Source organism: Lonchura striata, chromosome 1 (genome assembly GCF_050655825.1).
Source record: "Lonchura striata isolate lonStrDom1 chromosome 1, ASM5065582v1, whole genome shotgun sequence".
Taxonomy (NCBI): domain Eukaryota; kingdom Metazoa; phylum Chordata; class Aves; order Passeriformes; family Estrildidae; genus Lonchura; species Lonchura striata.
The window spans coordinates 110,268,092-110,289,041 of record NC_140703.1 but is presented as its reverse complement, the minus strand read 5'-3'; the positions used below and the strand labels follow the sequence as shown (position 1 = coordinate 110,289,041).

The 20,950-nt window shown below is 40.0% G+C and overlaps 1 protein-coding gene across 7 annotated transcripts in view; it reads right to left on the bottom strand.

Moving 5' to 3' along the window:
• The window catches only part of SYTL5 (synaptotagmin like 5), an 86,579-nt gene that overhangs the window by 26,384 nt on the left and 39,245 nt on the right, over window positions 1-20,950 (bottom strand). For 6 of the 7 annotated variants that reach the window (XM_021553038.4, XM_021553037.4, XM_021553040.4 and 3 more), the window contains exons 4-7: window positions 8,127-8,239; window positions 6,133-6,265; window positions 4,167-4,274; window positions 957-1,086 (exon numbers count right to left, since the gene is read on the bottom strand). In XM_021553038.4, coding sequence (XP_021408713.2) covers window positions 957-1,086; window positions 4,167-4,274; window positions 6,133-6,265; window positions 8,127-8,239 — 484 coding nt within the window. The remainder of the gene's footprint in view (window positions 1-956; window positions 1,087-4,166; window positions 4,275-6,132; window positions 6,266-8,126; window positions 8,240-20,950) is intronic. The other variant, XM_021553041.4, reaches the window with a different exon arrangement.

Here is a 20,950-nt window from a genome sequence, read left to right as displayed (position 1 = left end):
AATAAAAAAAAAATAAAAAAAGAAAGTAGACAAAACCTATGGGTTCTGTACTAGCATAATGATTTCAGCCAGGGCAAAACCAAATGCACTTGAACTGATTATGCCAGTAAAACCCCTTAAATAATGCCAATATCCTTGATACCATTATGACCTCTTGCCTACCTGTAAAGAAAAGCTAATAACATAACTCCATCTAAATGGATTTTTCAAACAAATCTAATGCACTTGAAAACAAGTCAGTCTATGTGCCAACAAGAACATCAATAAAACAACTATTCATTTATTTACAGCTCCCAAAACTGCTCTTCACATACACTAGCTTATTTTTTTTATTAGGAAAGATAACATATTAGACCAAGTATCTGGAAGTTATAAAGAAAATTGATGTGGTCAACAGGGCTCTGGTCTAAACACTCATCTACCTTTTTTTCGAAACTTTAATGGTAAACACCCACCAAGAGGCCTAACAGCACATTACAGGAATTGTTCTGATAATGTGTTTATGACACATTTTGTGTTACGGAATCATTTTTGCAGAGCCCAGTGTCCAAATCCAGAAAAAAATAAAATCAGTTTGGCCTGATTTTCTGCAAGTGCTGGACTTGCAAAATCCCCCTTAGAAGTTAGTGGGAGAATGCTAGATTGTGCATGCTTATTTTACAGCACTTGCTCAAGGCTCCAAAGTACCAAAAAATGCTTGTTCCCATCCCTTGTGCCTCCCAGCTCAGATCTGTAACTCATTATCTAATGCTGGACATCCACAGCAATTTTTAGGCAACAGAGAGATGCCTGCCAAACCAAAAACCGCATCACTGACGAGAGCGCGAGGAGCTCTGCTCGGGCAGGGATCTCCGCAGCAGAAGTGAGGCAGAAATGGGATTTTCGGTGTCAGGCTCGTCCTTGCTGTGCTGCAAACCAAGCCCCAGGGCAGGTCCTGCTCGGTGCCCAGCCCTTACCCCGCTGCAAGCCGTGGTCGTGCTGCGCCTGCGGGAGCGCGGCCGGGAGGCCTGGGCAGCGCTGCCTCTGCGCCTTGCATGTCCTGCAGCAGCCCCTGCACCGCTGCTGCCCAGGGAAAGCGTGCTCCCTCTGCGGTGGAGACAGAGGAGGGAAGGGTTATTGCTCTGAGCAAAAGGCAGTTCATTCAGCTGCAAGGACAGGGATGTGCTAGCGTTAGGAGAGCCACAGAGCCCTGATGGGCTGGGGGATCGCCTGGAAAGGAAAAACACAAGCAAAGATGAATTACAATTGCTTTACACATGCAAGTCATATAAGTATTGTCAGTGCTTCTAGCAGGACTGCAGATGGCTCTTATCCAGGCTGCAGGAGCTGTGTTTGTCCCTGTTCAACTCACACTGCATTCACATCCAGCTGGAGGAGGGACGACTCATGCAGCCATTCCTACCAGGCTGTTCCACTTGTGACAGGGAAAACTACAGTAATGTGACACTTCTGGACACTTCTACAGCTAATTTAATGCCAGCACTACCTCCAGAAACTCTAAAATCCTTGTATATCTCTATATCTATCTATCCCATCCATCCATCTATCTATCCATCTGTCTATCCATCCCATCAATCTATTATCCATCTATCCCATCTATCTATCTATCTATCTATCTATCTATCTATCTATCTATCTATCTATCTATATCTAACTGTCCCATCTATCTACCTATATCTATCTATCCCATCTACCTTGTCCATCTATCTATATCTATCTATCCCATCTATCCCACCTATCTATATCTATCTATCTATCCATCCCATCCATCTAATCCATCCATCCATCTATCTAATCTATCTATCTATCTATCTATCTATCTATCTATCTATCTATCTATCCCATCCATCCATCTATCTATCTATTCATCTATCTCCAGAAAAATACCCACTTATTCACTGTCCTGTTTATATGTGGTTTTTTGGTGTCCAGTTATGACTCTAGACCCTAACCAGTTGATTCTTTCAACCAGTGTAGAAATTTAGGAAAGTTGGACAGGTCTTCTTGGAAGCTTTGCATTAGTAAAAGTGACAAAAAAATCATCTGTGTCCAGCACACCAGATCTCAGTTTCTGTCTAACATCAAAACAGGTGAAAATTTTTCCATGGAACATTTTCTGTTAGAAAATATCAGTAAACTCATGTGAACACTGAGGGTTAGAAAGGGAAATTTGGTGCCCTTTTTAAACATTTTTAAACAGCAAGAATTATTTTTAAAATGTGTCCTTAATTCTTATTTCAGTCTGCTATTAAAGAGAGACTTGACACATTTTGTACATGTTAAGCAGACAACAGAAAAATGGTGTTATGACTGTGCCAGGTTTCTCCTCCTGGTAGACAAGACCTGAGTGCAGTGGGGTGGAGTGCCTGTGTAAATGAGCCTGAAATTCCCACACTATTTCTCCTAGAAGCATCCTGACCTGATGCAGCCTCCCAGTTCATTCAGCAGCAAAAACATTTACAGCATTCAGCAGTAAATATTTTTGCTGGAGTAGAAATAAACCTGGAGAAAAGGTGAATTCATGGCTGAGTTTCCCTGTTCCCAGCTCAATACATCTTCTCTTAAACAGAAACATTAAAAAACAACAAGAATTCTCTCTTGGTTTCCCTGCTGGCAGGTGAAATACTACCAATTTTGACAATGTTGCTCTGGGCTTTGGCACAGGACACCAATTTCAGTAGGTGAGAATGAGATGACAAGTAGAGAAGAAGTTGTCATAATTACTCAATACCCCTAATTTAACAAGTCTTGCACTCTGACTCTGGGAAACAGCAAGAAAATTATTATTTATGTGAAAGTGATGCAGGGCAATCAAACATAAAAACTGTCTTTATAGACTACTTCACTCCTAAATCTGTACAGAGAGTTTATCCGGTGCTGAATTCCACCACCCAAACAAAATTATTTTGCTTCATTTATGGTTAACTGCATGATAACTTTCTTGTAGTTTGGCACACAAAATAGCTGCACAGACCTCTCACAAGCATCCCTTTGTCCTTATCCTGGTAAAATATCAGAGAAAGCTACTAATATTGCATAACCTTGTATTAAGCAGCATGGACACCCAAGGTTTTGTCTCTTAGATCCTTCCCTCATGTCTACTCTATTCAATGAAAATGCAGAGTAGACATGAGGTAGAGATTTTGAATGAAAATGCAGAGTAGACATGAGATTTTTGCTGAAAATCTACTTCTGTCAGGTATGAGTCTGGTGAGATATAGAAGGTCTAATGAGCTTAGTGAAAAAAAAAAAAAAAGGTGAACTGGAAGGATTAAAGAACACAGTTATTTTGAAAGCTGGATTGGCTGGCAGGTGCTGCAGCACCCTGTGGGAAAAAAAAGAAATCAAATTATCAACAAGAAGTCAAGAAGATTGTCACCATCAGCTTAAGACATATTGCAGAATATCTAGAAACTGGGATTTGAATTGTAGGTACCAAAGAGAAGCAAGTTCTTGCTTGAACAAGAAGGTTAATCTATGTGCATACTAAACTCCATGATGTTCCTTTCGTCTGCTATCCTTTGTTCCTGCATATCTCTTTGGAAATACGAGCTTAGATACAGGAAATTGCTATTAGAACTTATAGCAAATTGTTGATATTTTGTCAATTCTAATTGTAAAATTTCTAGGTGTGTGCAGCTGAGCAAAGAATGTGGGTCTATATCCAGTGTAGGCTGTCCAATTGAACAAGGGAAGTGAGCTGCTTTTTGGCTTCGTTTTGAAGGTAGGACATGACAGGAATGTTGCTATTGGAATTTTATAATGTCATCAGGGGCATTAGTAGAGATCCCTTAAGCTCAGAAGAATAATAACTGGGACAATAGTCATGGAAAGAGAAAGGCAAACAGCCTTTGAAGAAGAAAACATAAATTGCAATCAATTAAAATTTCATTAGTAAAGAAAACCAAAGAGCCACAGTTCTGTAACATGAACACAACTCATCAACAAAAAGCCAGAAAACAAAAACAACGTACTGACATCAGTCACCAGCTGAACACAAGGCAAGTACAAGAAGATGAGTGGAGATAATTTTTTTGTTTGTTAGGTGTTTTTCCTGTTTTTTGTTTGTTTTATGGACATAAGCTCTGTGTCTCAGACAGCATCCAAGGAGAGCAGCCCAGGGCACTGGCACATGTCCCAGCAGGAGCTGCCCAGCCTCTGCTCACCTCTCGGATTTGCCTCCACGCAGACCTGGGCTTTCAGCCCCTGTGCTCCTTTCACTTTCATCCTTCCCATACGTAATTTCTCCTTTGGTAACTGCCCTGATAACCCTCCTGTTGAAAACAGGGAATAAAAGATTTTCAAAGTTGTGACATGCACAGTCCAGTAATTTCATCTAACCCATGGACAACTCTGGATATAAAGGTCAACAGAGCACCAAATCTGGTTATCAAATTGGTTTCTGGGGAGAAAAGCATTTTGTATTTATGTACGTCTGTATTTACTACAAACTGCATTTTAAGACACCAAAACACTGTAAAGTTCCTTCTTAGAAGCTTAGAAACAGAACTGCCTTTTATGAAAATTCTTTTTTTTTTTTTTTGGTGGGGGGAGTTTATAGTTAGGAAAGTATTTTTGACTAAGTATGTGTATTTTCCTCTAGAAAATTATGCTATATGTATTTTCTCTTTAGATATTTCTAGAATTATATACATCAAATGCCCTAAACAAGCCATTCCTAAAAAACATATCACCCCCTTATCCTGCAAAATATTGGCCTAATGGGACAGAAATGAATGAAATTAAAATTTTCAAAGTAATGGTATTCCTCATGACCTTACAAACCACAATAGACTGAAAAATTATCCCATTACACTGTCAGTAGCAGCTGGCCCCAAAAGAGCCTTGATAAAACAAATCCACTCATGAGATACACAAATGTAGAACCTGAGGGAGGAAGAAGCAAGCAAGGAAGAGGAACAATAATGAAATACTTCTAAAAGAGGCCACCAAATATACTAGGAAAAGCAAGCCAATTTTTTGTAGGATTAAATTTCCATTATGGGGAATGTCACCACTGAAAATATTTCTGCCCACAAACACGAATAGCAGCACTAAGAAAAATAACAATTATAAAAACAATTGTTTCTTGTAAGGGGATATGACTAATTGGTTTGCTTAAAGGGTCTAGAAAAGTAAATTTTAATGCCCTCTTACTATAGCTACCACTTAGCATGGCTCAGAGAAAACTCTAGGTCTGTTATAGAGGATTCCCTAGGCTGGTTCGTTCTTCACCATAGCTTGAGAGGTCAGAGGCATTCTGATACTCTTTTTCCCTATGTTAAAGAGACATAAATCACTGGTGTTAATTTCTGGAGTGACAGGAGCAGGTAATTCCATGCTCATCTCTCCTTAGAAGTAAAAAAGCGTGGAAAGCATCCACCTGCTCTATCATTAGATCTCTGATAAAAGTGTGTTCTCCCTTTCAACAGAAACAAAGTTTTGCAAATACCACTGAGGCTCCAGCCGTGATAGGAACTTCCATTCAAGTTTTCTTCCCAGTCACCCAATAGCATCAAGCTAGGTCCTGACATCACTTGTGCAACCACAGAGTCAATGCACCTGTGAGAGTGAATGCCCCTCAAAGGCCACAGCCAAACTGGGGTTAAACCCTGCAAGATGAGCAACAGCAGCTCTGTTTATTTGCTGACACACACACACTCTTAGGCTGGACCTGCACAGCTGGAAGCTCCAAGGAAAACTTGTCTTGGGAGCCAAACTGACCAGTATATATATAAAAAAAAAAAGGTCCTACAAATACTTTTTTTTTTTTTTTCATTTGCTTCTCCAGAAAGCCTACCTGTAAGGACACTCTGTAACTTCTGAGTAGAAACAAGAAAAATCCAAAAGCAAAAAAGACTTTTTTTTCTGCTGCCTTTACATGCCTTTACAGCTGAAGGATAACTACTGCTGCATTTCCCATGAAACAGCAATCCAGTTATAGGAAGTATGCCTTTAAATGAAGGCAGTTTCTAATCCTGGGAAGTTTGAGGCTGATGCTAAAGACTGGGAAAACCCAAAAGAAAATCTATCTGACCATATACAGCCGTTTTTAGATTTATCAGTTTTCAAAAAACCCAAAAACCCAGAAACTAAAACAGAAACCAACACCTACAAAACCAAAGGATTTACCCAATCTTTCTAGGTCTGCCAAAGACAGGTTTGTGCCCATTTGTGGAGCAGACTGGTACATCTGGCTTTTTTCCTTCATTCTCTTGGGGTTGATCTTTGAATATTCTTTCATCATCTGTATTGGAAACTGTGTCTGCAGTGGAGGGAGAAAAAAAATAATAAGTGAACTTCTGCACAAATAACACAGCATGTCAAACAATCTACAAAAAACAGATAATTAAAAAAACCATGGGGGATCTTTGTAATAAAATAAAACTTTGGCTTGAGATGTTCCTCATTATCAGCTCTTTTCTTGAACTACACTTTCAGATTTATCAGTGGCAATATTTAATAACCAAAGGACCTGAAATTTAATTTTGAAATGTACAGTATCTTGTGTTGAATGAAAGCATATTTTAATAATTAAAATGTTTGTTAAATTAGGAGCAAGGTATGGGGAAAATGGCTTAAATATATTTAAATATATTTTCAATACATCTATCAAGTAGCAAATCCTGAAATACCCAATCTGACCACTGACATAATATCAAAAATACATTATACATTTGCCAGTTTTACAGTTTCTGAAGCACAGTGATATTGGCAAAGAGCAAGTTTGGACCATGTCTTTTTTTTCCAGTGGCAGTAAACCAGTCCCTCTCCTTATAAGCTAGGGGATAAAACTGGGCATAAATGCTACACCTGAAGCACACTACCTAACATCCTCTGTGTTCAGAGTGACTACAAACCATCAGCACTCAGGAAAATCACAAGTTTTACACACCGGTGGTCCTGTGGTACCCTGCAAGGTACCAGAGCAGCTCACACACACCAGGCTGTGCTTGGCCAAGACAGACAGACAGACAATTTACTGCAGCTAAAAGTGCAGGTGCAGCTTGTTTGAGACACCTGGGCAAAAGGAAAGTCTGAATACCAGGTGGCCTGGATATAGCCCATGATCCAGCAGAGAGCACAGGAGCTCAAATTTACTTTTCTTCTTCAGAGTTGAAAATCTGAGTGATTTTTACACACCACTATCACAAATAGGAGAACCAAAGGCAGAAAATGACTGGGCTGAGTGATACAGGGACCTGACCTGTTCAGAACTACTTAAGGGTTAAATGACTAGAAAAAAATTAAGTGAAGAAAACATTATATGCTATGTATATACACCAGTATCCTGTTATTCTAGACATTAACAAACAGATGTAGAAACTTTGTCCTTGGCTATGTACTTTACTCTGATAAGCTTCCTTTTACTCTGATAAGCTTCCTGATTATATGTAAAAAATGCATACTCAGCAGATAGACTGTGGTCAGTTGAATAGGCCATATATCATGAAGAGAAAAAAAGATGGGGCCCAGAGCACAGAAAAACTACCACGCATGCTCGAAATAAAAGTTCAACTAGCGGACAGAGTGATGAAGACTATGGACGACCACCAGAAGACCCCTGACGACCACCGAAGACCACCCAAAAATGCAACTACGCTTGCGCATCCTTATCTCGGAATAATCATGAATATGTAAATAATTTTCAAGACTTGTAATGAATATGCATGTTTTAGTAAGATAAATCACAACTTTCTCAGCTACACGGTGCACATGTTAAGAGGAGAGATCCCCCATGTGCCCAGCGCTGCAATAAAGAATATCTGCTGCCCGGATTGCTTCCGTCTTTGATTCAGAGATATCTCCATACAGCCAAACTTCCTGGCAGGAAATGACAATGAACTTTCAGAGTCTCTGCTGGGTTTTGTATCTGAATAACACTGTTCACCTGTTTGGACAGTGAGTTTTTCAGCAGCTCCCTATCTCCACAGAGATACTTCTTTTATATAGGCCTTACCTTTCCTGAATATTACTCATTCATAAATCACTGTATAGCCACAAACAAAAAATTAGGATTAAAACACTGATTATACTTCAGTTAGGAATAAAATACAAGCAAACACTCCAGAAACAAGGTTTTGAACATATAAAGCACAAGTAAATCTCCCTCTTTAGGTCCCTACCTGGGAATTTGTGAAGGATGGACTGTCTGACAACATCAGTTCCAAGGTTTGATTGTTTGAAGCGCTTTGCTCTCTCTTCAAAAAACCATTCTCCTGTCACTATCCGTAGCTCTCTGTACAAAGAAAATGAGAAAAGCCAGAGACACATACACATTAACAAATGTGGCCAACCAAAGCTACTGCAGCTCATCAATCAACTGCTACACTCACAAATTCACAAATACACAACATTTGCACAGTTCAAAATAAAATGTAAAGAGATTGATCGTAGAGCTTGGAATAATAGACTATTTAGCAGAAAAATATCACCTTACATTTTGAATGGAAAGGAATTTTTAGTAGATGGAAATTTGCTTGGCAAAAAGGAGTTTCAACCACATTTACAATATTTTTGTAAAATATATAAAACACTCTGTCATGTTAGTCTTTTGTGAACTACTCAGTGTCACAGTTTCCAAAATGACAAGAGACATAGAAACAGCAACTGGACTGAGGGAGAAAATCCCCCCCTGAGGCTCCTGCCAGGGGAGTCAGCAGTTTAGGGACCCTATGTGGTTATAGAGAGGTTACTGCATGCCCAATTATATTTTTCATTTCTAGTTTTATATGCTGACACTATATGCAGTTTCTTCACATGGCAGTGCTGCTATGAATTAGCTGTGTGTCAGCAGTTCAGAGAAGTGACAATTTGTATTTGCTGCTGTTCTGGATAATGCTGTTTTTACTGGGTTCAAATTCTTTTACCTGTACTAGCAATTAAGAAAAACTGTACTGCCATTGCTGAGTTTTTTTGCTGGGTATATTCTCATGCTGGTTTTAGGCTTTTCCTGAATTAGTTTCATTATGGCACAGCATCACCATTTCTACTGCCTCACTACACACAATTGATGGCAAAAAGCTACTAATCATAAATAACTGTAATAAAAAACCTAATAAACAAACTAAAAACTCCCAAAAATTAAAAACTGATTTAGTTCCAGATATGTTCCTGCTTACTGTTCAATAAGATAACTTTCAAACCTCTACTGGAAAAGAAATCATCCAGTCTATTGGGCATGAAAATGACTACAGATGGATTTAGAGCACTGATCAATATCTTCACTATTAAGTTATTTCTGAGTCATGCCTGAATGCAGTCTTACTTGAGAAAATACTAAAAATGACAGAGAATATTACTAATAGAGTGTTACTAAGAATAGCATCCTGACACTGATGAAAAGACCTAATATTATCAGTTTGTCCTAACCTGTCAATGAATCATGCATCTTTCCTGACTCTCTAAAAAAAATCAGAAAAATCAAAATCCCAAATACATGTCCACAAGCATCGAAATAGATTATTGCCTTATCTTGTTGTTGCAGACTCCTATTGAAAAAGCCATCCATAATTCATCAACATGATCACTCAGTCATTATGAAAGTTATTAAATAAAATCTTTATGCTTCAACCAGGATTTTTAAAATTACTTCTGTTGGATCCAAACACTGAAAAGGATTCACTTCATCACAAACATGCCTGGCCTGACTGGTGCAAAAAATGGTAGTTTTTGGAATGTGTATTTTCACAATTCCCTTATAGCACGCACATCTCTGTGCAGTTATTTTATTCCAAGAGTTATGGCATGTTTAATGTTTTATATCAAACCATAATCCTTCCAGACCTTTCACTACACCATCAAACTCCATTGCAATGTGAATGACATATCACACTGCAGTATGATCTATATAGTAAATTTGCTTTTTTCCTCAGTTACTACCAAGTTTGACCATAAAACTCCGAAAGTACTGCTTTCCCCTTGGATGGAGATTTCACCCATCCCTGATATTTTACCAGAAATACTTGATCAAGGTCAGACAGAAGAACACTCCCCACATCCTTATCCAGAGCAGCATCTTCACCCTTCTCCAAGCTCTGCCAGCCTAAAGGAGCTGTGACCTTCCCCAGGGCTCCAGCAGAGCTGGAGGCTGCTGCACACCGAGCTCCAGGCTTGTACAACCAAACCCTGCAATTATTTCCACACACAGCCCTGACACTGACACCCACCTGGGTTGTTGTGGTTCATGGAGGGGCAGCTCTTTGCCACAGAGCCCCTGGAGAGCCATCCCCTACCTTTTCTGGCCAGATGTGAGCAGTGATGAGGGAGAGAAAACCTCTGGTACCTCCTGCATCACAGGCACCCAGGGGCTTTCAGCCTGGGTGAAGGGTGGCTGGGACCAGAGTGTCTGCTTGTTTTACTGTCCACTAGTTTTGTGATCTGATGTGGAGATTTGACCCAGCAATAGCAGGACCAAGAGCTCAGGGAGAGCCCAAAGGAGCTGCAGACAAGGGAAGGATGGTTGGGGCAGCTGTGGAAGGAAGTTGATGGAGAGCTTTGGGCTGTGCAAGGATCAGCAGTGCTGTTGCTGGTGGAGGCTCCCTCAGCATCCATCCCTGGGAGAGGGCCCTCCTCTCCTCCATTCCATTGTGGTATGGGACCTTAGAGGCCATCAGACCCCCTCTGTGTCCCCACTCCATCCCTCTGCTGCTTCTCTCCCTGGCACTAAAGCAGCCTACAAGATGGGAAAGGCTGGCACCAGGCTGGCAGTGAGGAAGGAGAACAGAAGGACTTTCCCTTCCTCTTGCCATCCCTGTGTAACTACTGACCCAATACTCATCTTCCTCTAAATATAAGCTTTGCAGGGAAGGGACAGATCAGGATTTTTTGGGCAACAACAGTTGATCCCTTTATCTTCTGGCAAAGGACAACTAAGCAATCTACTTCTCTTAATAATCTCTCTCTGTCATCTGCAACCTGCCACTATCAAACAGCCCCAAATGACACAGCTCATGACCTCTTGGTTAGCCATGGGTGTTCCAGGACATTGCTGGCAAACACAAATTTGCCAGCCCCAAGGAAAGATGAGGGTGCACATCCCTTTTTCAGGGCTGAGCAGGCAGAGGAGTGTGAGAGTCACTACAGTGGCAGAGCTGAACTATGTGCCCATTCAGGTATCGGCCTGAATCAGACTGAACTGCCCACCTTCTTCATTAATTTGATGTTATTAAGATCCACCTTTGCAATGAGGTGCCAACTCCTTGACAGGGATGCTTTGAAGAGGTTCACACCCATTCTGCTCTGGCTTCACCAGAAGAATGAGGTCTGAGGCAAAACACAAACAATTCCCTTTAGCTGAGGCACAAAACATGGCAAAGAGAGGGAGAATTGCCTTGCTTCAGTCAGGTGCTTCACCCCTGTGGCCAGCCCTGTTTATCCACAGTGAAAGGGAAAAAGCAACAGGCACTGACATCCAGCCATTGTGAGTGCCTCAACCCTCACTTCACACCTTCATCCTTATTTCCATCAGTGTCACTGTCTGTCTTGAGATCCTGAATTCAGCTGGCAGACCTTTGTTTTTGCAATAATGTCCTTACCCAACAGATCATTTCCACATAAACAGCGCTCTCTAATGAAATATAGGGAAAATCCCCAAGCTTTGCAGGTTTGAATTTCTAGTGCACTAGTTTTGGATGTATTTTTCATGTATGCTGAACACAAAGACTTCGTGTTCATGTTAGCTTTATCACTCACATATTCAGGAGTACCTATTAAAAGAATTTTTGTTCTACACATAAATAGAAATTACTTCAGATCAAATGATTGCCTAAGTCTCTGACTTGAAGCTTGAATTTAATAATTGCATTTGACATTCTGAATTAAAAAAAATTGAAGAGCAAGAGATAAAGAGTTTTATAATAATAATAATGTTATTTTCATGCAATTATGACAAGGGGAGTCTCTCTCCTACTGAGATAGAAGAAAGATGCAGTATTTCAGGTACAGGATTAAAATGAACCCTTTCTGTCTAAAGAACTGTTTCAGGTGAAAAGGAACAAAGGCTTTACTCAATAGCACATTGGATCAGTGCTTGCAGGTTTGGCTTTGTTGTTTGCAAAATGGGCCCAAGGTTCATGCTGACTGCAGATCATGCTATGTGCATGTGTTTTCTTTACTTTCTCAGTTAGATGTAGCTCATGATGTAAATAACATTGAAAATTTCTGCCAATACAGAATTTAAACCGGTCTTCCAAGGTGTTCAACAGATGCTGAAGTCAATAGCTTTAGAAAAAAAGGAAAACAGTGCTATAAATTGTAATAACAGCAATTTTTGCATGATTGCTCTTTCCTACACTCAGAACAGCTAGGAAAAATAACATTCAGGCAGTAGAGTTGAGTACCAAATACTTTAGGTATCTGCTAAAGTCCTTCTGCATTAATTACTGATCCACTTACTCACATCCTCATGGGAGAGGGAGCAGGTTATGGTTCTGTGCTTCTTCCCCCTCTGTGATCTCCCATTAAACAAATCAATAACACCTCTGCTCAGTTTAGAAACAGAACATAACCTATGGCTTTCCCCTCAAAAACTCAGATTTTCCACTCTCATTTTTGCAAGGCACTTCATGGTTAAATGTCCCAGTTAAAATAATAATAATAATAATAATAATAATAATAATAATAATAATAATAATAATAATAATAATAATAATAAATAAATTTCAGATGGAAAGTCCCAATTGTTACTTTCAATTATTTCTTTAGGGGAAAGCCCCGCATTGGTAAAACAATTTCATCTCCATTTGATCATCTTGTCTGACATCCACAGCAGATACAAGAGATTCAGCCTATCTTCTTTTCTATCCCCTGTTCCTCAAGTAATTTTACTTCCTCCTCAGAAAGAAAATGTGGGGAAAAAGGCAAAACCAAAGGCTGGATGAAATATAGTTCATGTTGGAACATAGCAAAGCCCTTATCATATACCCTCACATCCCCTCATATTTGTATGTATTTGATTTCACAGAATACTTTTTACAATATAAATTAATTTCACTGTAAGTTTTATTATGCTGTGAAGCTATTAAACAGAATTTTTGACCCTGTGAAAAGAAAGACAACTTGCCTAGAAGTTACTAAAATAAAATTAAAATAATTCTGAAAAGAATTTGCATACTCAAACATTGGAAATACCTCTATTTTTAGGCTCCTAATGGGAATAAATGTTACTAAGAGATTCCAATGAATTTTCATGACATGTTAAGACAGCACAATTATTTCAGAGAGTAAGATAAATTTTCCATTACTGCTTTGTTCTGCTGTAATAACTTGGGCTAACTAGACATTTGATATATAAAGGCAGTGCTCTCAGATACCTAGATACACTTGCAATGAGAAGTACAGACAGCATCAAGGTGAAATAAATGAAATAAGCCTTTCAGAAGACAGCTGGAAGAACTTTATTTCCCTCAATCTATTGATCTTTTTGTCTGCCAAATTTAAAACACAACTTGATCATAATTTAAGAAAATGCAGGGGAGGAAAAAAGAATTAAATGGAAAGTTTCTCTTTTAACACCCATGTTTGAAAGCCCCTGATGAGCTCAGTTCCTTGTATGGAGGGAATTGAGCAGAAATCTTCCTCTTTCTAGAGCATCACAGGCTTGATTTACCTCATTAAATAGTGCAACAACACAACTATCCAACAAAATCACATGGATAAGAACTGTCTTGTTCTCTGACCTTGGCTGCAGAACTAAAGAGTTTGGCTAAACACTTGGCTCTAATCCTTCTTGACCTGTAAATGCTTTGTCTTGAGACTTTATATTTTTCCCAGTATATTTTCCCATAAGGGCAAAATCCAACTAAATAATTTTCTCTTTATGGGCATTCAAGAGAAATCTCCTTTGACAGTAACTCTAAACTGTAAGACAACTTACATATAAAACTGTTTGTTATACTTAAAAATACTTATGAACCTCTGCCACTACTCATATTCAAATTCACTAAATCTCTTTTTTTGAAAGCTTTTCAAAATGTAATTATTGTATTGCAACCAGCTTCCCCATCTCCAAAAAGCTGTTTTTCAGGCAAGTCTGTCTCTGGAGAAATGGCAGATGAAATGCTGTATTATTTTATAGAAGTCAGATTCTCTTGTGGCCACTTGATGTTCTGATTGACAGATGAACAAAGAGACTGTATTATTAAATGAAGTGGTATCTCAACCCCTACAGCCACCATCATGTCACTGTGGTGTGTTTGGGGATTTTTAATTTGTTCAGATAATAATATTATGTTTTACCACATACTCATAAAATTAGCACCTTGAAATTTCTGTTCTTTAAATCAATGTGAGCATGCTTGCAGTTTGCCACCTTTTTTTTTTTTTTCTTTTTTCTTTTTTCTTTTTTGGTAGCTGGTCACAAATCCACCGTAACTCTTAAAGCAGTAACAACATTTTATCCCAGGCCACATGACAAAATGCCTTTTCACTGTACTGAAAGTATCCCAAACTCCAGTGTTAGGACTAGACAGGCAGGACTCAAAAAGCTCATAAGGAAATTAATGTCAAAATGTATTAAATGAAGCAACAGGCAGGAGGTGGCTGATATTACCTACATTCTTTTTATTGACACAAGTTATTTGTTTCTGCAACCATTTTGGATTATCTAAGCAATTCAAGGTATTTCTGCAGTAATTTGTGCAGTGGTTGTCTATTTGAATGAACACACTCCCCACCCAGTACCAGACCTTCTTCTCTGACACCAAATGTATTAATTAGGTTTTCCAACAGTTCTGAAAAACTTCTGGACACATTCCTGCAGGTGTAATTCATGACTATGAAGAGGACTTGTACAAGCTACTGCAATAACCTTAAATAGCACTTAAAGGACACTCCTGAGTTTGGGGAGCTCAGGTATGAACCAGTACAGCACCAAAATTGTTCAGGGTTCACAAAGGCCATAAAAGCTTCTCCCTGACTTTCAGGGTTTCATGGCCTGTGTGACAGCAGACATCACACCACAACAGTTTAACCAGGCTCTGCTAATGGAGCAGCTCAGCAGGGGCCAGGGTCTGTACAGATATCAACATCATCAAGGCTGCTGAAAAAGGGACAACGGAGAGGGACAAATATAAAAGTTTTCCAACACTCTTTGGAAAGCATGGTAAAACAGTCCAGTCTGACAGACACAAACACTGCATGCAGGTCAATGCTACAGAGCTAAAAGATTTTGCTCCTCTTCCTGCCTTTTGTTTGCTACTTATAAAGCATAAATGTCTCTTAACACTGTATTATTTTCTCTTCTTTGATGTTTGCCTTTTCATCTTGTCAAAGGCCCTATTAAATTAATCAGCTTCTCCATCAAATATAATTTAAAAAGCCTAAAAATCCTGATTCCCCCTGCATTTCTCATTTGGTAGAAAAGCAGAAATGAAATAATTTAAATGAGAACTATGCACAGTGATGTAACTGAAATGCCTTTCCCAAACTTCCATCTCCACACTGCCCACACAGAAGATTATCTCTCCGTGTACTCCCAGCAATGTAAAAGACATTTTACATATCATTAGCTGTCATGAAATCTTGCAGAAACACTGCATATGAACAAAAATAAAGGGGAGAGAGAGCTTTCAATTTAATAAAGATTCTCGATGTGGACAAAATGTTAGCACTTGAAAAGTTCAGCACAAAGTTAGCACTTGAAAAGCACTTGAAAAGTTGCTAGCAAACTACACCACGGTTTGTAAGAACCTAAAGGCAGGCTTCATCCAGAGTTAATTGTCCAGGTGGTTGCTGAGATCACTGCTTGGGACACAGAACTGCAGCACAATCAGCAGAAGCAGAGGTCACACAGGTTTTGAGACATGGCCTCACTCCTCCCTCAGCCCCAGAACAGGACCACCTTTACTGATGTCACCACCCCATGAGAGATTTATCCAACCTGTTGTAAAACAACATTCTGCAACCCTTCCAAGTTATGTCAGTGTTCATGCCATCTAAATCACATCCTTTCACTGCAATTTAAGTATCACATTACTTTTCTTACCCAAAGAGGGGTCTTAGAACAACCTGTAAGCCACATTCTGTAGATTTAAAACTCAGGTATTTTCAGTCTTCTCTTGCCTAGGCTGAACACTTGTGACTCCTATTGCTCTGGACATCCTGTGTACTAAGTCTCATTACTTTCTGCTCAACTTTCTCCAGGTGGCCAATATGAATTCTGATACAAAGAATCAAGGTGTGAGAAACTGCATTGACTTGTTTGTTCATCAAAAGTATGAAATTAGGATAAAAAGGGGGGAAGTCGGGACATGGAATTTGCAAGCTTGACTGGTAACCACAAACAAAGATTGTAAAAGATTTTGCAGGACTGGCTGGAACTGATAACCGCAGTGGAAACCCATTGTTGCTGAAAACTGATAAACCAAAGTAGAAGGAGACATACCACCCCACTTGTGAAATCCTTTGTTTTTGGGACTGATAACCACGGTGGAACGAGACTCACCACCCCCACTCATGCAAGATAAAAAGGGACTGAAGAGAAGGAAAGGTTGTCAGCTTTTGGCGGAGCCAGGCTCCCAGCTGAACCCAGCGCTGTTTTGCTTGCTATCGCTTGCTGTAATTAATAAAATTATTAATTGATCTTAAAAGGCTGAATCAAATTATTCGCCTCAACTTATAACAAATTTGGTGCCGTGACTCGGATCGGAACACCTGGAGAGGAGGTCTCCTAAGGAGGCGCCCCACTGCCTTTGCTTTAACAGTGGCCTTACGGGGACACTCCTCCCCAGACTCCGACCGACGAACCTAAAATCCGATAGCAAGCAAAGAACTGCCGGCTACCCCCTTAATCTTTGTGCACGAAGCCCCAGGCGAAGACACCGGATGGTGTAAGTATTTTCTGAAGGACCAGGTGTCCAGAGGAGGCCTGTTCTGGGAGAATGGGACCGCCTGGTCTGGGGTGGGGATCTTGGAGTGTGACGAGTGTGGTGTATGAGAGGGGAGCCGGCAGCTCGGACTCCCCAAGCAAGTGCGGACCTCATAGTAGTGCGGTTCCCATATCCGGCGACGGACTGGGCCACGAATTGAGGGAAGCAAGTGTGTGTGTGAGAGAAGGTACTCCAGAAGATGGGTCAGAGGAAAAGCAAGCCTGCTGAACCCATGGGTGGGGGAATCCCTGTAAAACTTCCCCATATTTCAAAGGATAGTCCATTAGGCTTAATGATTAAATATTGGAATGCCTTTCCTTCTAGGAAGGGAAAATATAAAGTAGAAATGGCTCATTACTGCATAGAAGTTTGCAGGGAGGAAACAAATAAGAGGAGATGCAATCCATGTTAGGGATTTTGTTTTCTGCAGAAGAAAGGAGAATGATTAGAGAAACGGGCATGAGAATCTGGGATGATGAACATCAACAGGGACCATTAGCAAATATTAAATGGCCCCTACATAATCCCCAGTGGAATAATCAAGACCCGTTACACGGTACCCATATGGGCAATTTGCGAAATATAATAATACAGGGAATAAGGAAGGCTGTCCCTCGTGGACAGAATGTACAAAAGGCATTCAAGGAACAACAAAAGAAGGATGAAGATCCAACTGAGTGGTTGGAGAGGCTGATAAAAGCCTTTCAGTTATATTCAGGGGTAGACCCTAACACTCCTGAAGGAGAGACATTGTTGAAAGTTCATTTTGTGGTAAATTCGTGGGTGGATATTTGAAAGAAGTTGGAAAAGTTAGAAGGATGGCAAGCGAGGGGGCTGGATGAGTTACTGCGGGAGGCTCAGAAGGTTTATGTTAGGAGGGAGGATGAGAACTATGTTAGCAGCTGTAAGGGAAGGACAGAGGCAATCTCCCCAAAGAAGGGGTGGTGGTCACCCAGGAGGTTTGAGGGGAGCTGGTCGATACGTGCATGAAGGAAAACAAGGTGGAGGAGATAGAATTGTTTGCTTTTATTGTGGGGAAAAGGAACATATGAAGCAGGAATGTTGACAAAGGATGGCTGATAAAGAGCAGTTTAAGGAAGATTAGGGGTCAGGGGCTCTATCTGCTGGGGACAAAAGAAAGAACAGAGCCCCTGGTAAAATTAAAAAAATAACTCCCCAGCAGCAAGAATATGAGTTCCTTGTGGACTCAGGGGCAGAAAGATCGACTATCCAGACTCTTCCCCTAGGGTGTAAGATTTCATCTGAAATAATACAAGTGATTGGAGCCAAAGGGGAACCCTTTTGAGTACCTATAATCAAGGATGTACTCTTAAAAAGTAACTCCAAATTAAGAATTGGGTCGTTTTTATTAGTACCAGAAGCAAATTATAATTTACTGGGAAGGGATCTAATGATTGAATTAGAAACAGAGATAAAGATTAATAAGGGAGAACTGACAGTAAAATTGTGTCCTCTCTGGGCTGAAGATGAAAAAAAGATTAATCCAGAAGTTTGGTACACCCCTGATAGTATAGGAAAATTAAGTATTAAACCCTTTGAAGTAACTATTAAGAACCCGGAGATACCTGTCAGAATTAAACAATATCCAATATCTAAGGAGGGGAGGCAAGGACTGAAACCAGAAATAGAAAGGCTTTAAAAAAAAAAAAAAAAAAACCACAAAAAAAAAACAAGCTTACAGGCGATAGTAGCCACTGCTCTCCTAGTAGAGGAAGCTGAGAAGATAACCTTTAGAAGTAAGCTAAAAATCTTATCTCCCTATAACATTCATGGAGTTTTGCAACAGCAGGCCGACAAATAGATAACGGATGCCAGATTCTAAAGTATGAAGGCATCCTAGTCTCCTCTCCTAAGTTAAGAAACAATGGTCCTGAAAAACCCAGCCCAGTTTTGTTTTTTTTTTTTATATAAAGAACCAATTACAGAACTAACACATGATTACCTCCAACAAATAAAAGAACAAACAAAAATAAAGCCAGATCTTGAGGAAGAAAAACTAAAAGAAGGGACTCAATTATATGTGGACAAGTTCTCTCAAGTTCTGAGAAGAGAAAAAAAAAAAAAAAAAAAAAAAAAATCCGGGTATGCTACAATAGATGAGAAAAACATTTAAGACAGTAGAATCTAGTCCCCTTAGCCCCAGCTGGTCGGCCCAAGCATGCAAATTATATGCTGTGCTTAAAGCTCTAAATTTATTGAAAGGAAAAAGTGGGACTATTTTTACTAATTCTAAATATGCCCATAAAGTAGTTCATACTTTTAGTAAAATTTGAGAAGAAAAGAAGACTACAAAAACTGCAATACAGATGGCCGAAAAAGAGTGGATGCAAGCCAGTCGAGTTAAAAGTCCAGCCACCATGGATGACCAGTGGAAAGTAGACAGCCAGCCTGGGAATTTAAAGGTTACCATTAAGAAAAATCGATGAACTCTGTGTACATCATTTAAGTCGATCGCAAAGGAGAACAAAAAGGAATATAATTACCTACTTATTAGTAATTATTTAGTAGTTTATAATAAGGTAAATTATAATTATTATCCTTTTGTATGTGTTAGTAATTATTTTAATGATCATTTAATAATTTGTAATAAGGTAAATTGTGATTGTTGTCCTTTTAAGTGCTTTACATGTAAAATTTGCCAAGAACGGTGGTAGGTCCATTGCCAAGGGGGGAAGCCACCAACTGGGGTCTGAACAGAAATTGTGGTAAAATCAAGAAAATTGAAAAATCAGTAGATTTGTTTGGAGCCTGAGGACTGGTAAAAAAAAGAAAAAAAAAAAAAATATATATATATATATATACACCAAAGGAGTGCATCAGGAAACTTTTGTTTCCATATTAACAAACCTACTCCATTTGTTGCCCAAATTCTAAAAAGGTATTGTCAGAGGGAACTAAAGGGGGTCCCATGCCACCTACCCCCGGTCAAAGATAAAAATAGGGAACAGTACAAGGTTAGGCAGGAGCAGGGGAAGGGACGCCCAGGCGAGTACCACTGCTGCCGAGAAGATAATTTACCTCACGGCTCGAAGCAACCGGGTCGGCGAGCGAGGCAGAGGGGAAAAAGCCATGTGCCCCCCCCATGGAATAATGCTGAAATGCTCCAACTATTGCTAACTGAGTACTAAGCTCCCCCAGATGACCGGTCTGATTGCCTCTGAAACACCAGAAAGGCAACAAACCCAAAAAGGGAAAACAGGATATTATGCCACAAAAACAAGGTCAGGACCCCACCCTTATTGGCAAATTATAAGTATTTTAATGCTTTATATCGTACATAAGGGGGAGAGTTCCCCGGCTCTGCACCAGCCCTTTAAGTGGACGCTAACCGGAATAGATGGCAGGGTAATTCAGAGTCAGATAACATCCGGACCCCCTAGTTTTACCCCACAGTTATGTGAACTAGCCCCTGTAGAGCCCTATTTTAATACCGCAGGATTTTACATGTGTCCAGCATCGAACCGAGGAAAGGGGTATTGCAATTACCCTGGAGAATATTTCTGTAGGTACTGGGGGTGTGAAACAATAGCCTCAGACTGGCAAGCAGCAGGAGATAAATTTCTTAAAGTATCATGGGGACCCTATGCGTGTACCCCTCCACAAAAGGATTCTAGTGGCGCCTTCTTGGGCGGGTAGAAAGGGAGTTGCCAATTTGTGCATTTAAACATAACTGAGCCCACAGACCCAGGATGGATGGTGGGAAGATCATGGGGCTTTCGGTATTGGGAACCTGGAAAAGACAGAGGGAGCGTATTTACCATAAAGAAAGGGCCTGTACCAGCAGACACACAGGCAGTGGGCCCTAATCCTGTAATAGTTGAGGATTTAACAGCTAGGATCTATCACCCCAACGAATATATGTATAATGTACAAAACATCACAGAACACCACATACAAAAACGAGAGCCTTTAACCGCACTTACAGTGGCAGTTTTAATGCTTGCAGGGGGAGCAGGTATTGGTACGGGAGTAGCCTCCCTAGTAAAACAAACAAAGGAGTTTAATTCCCTGAGGATTGCTGTAGACGAAGATTTGGAACGTATAGAACAATCAATATCAGC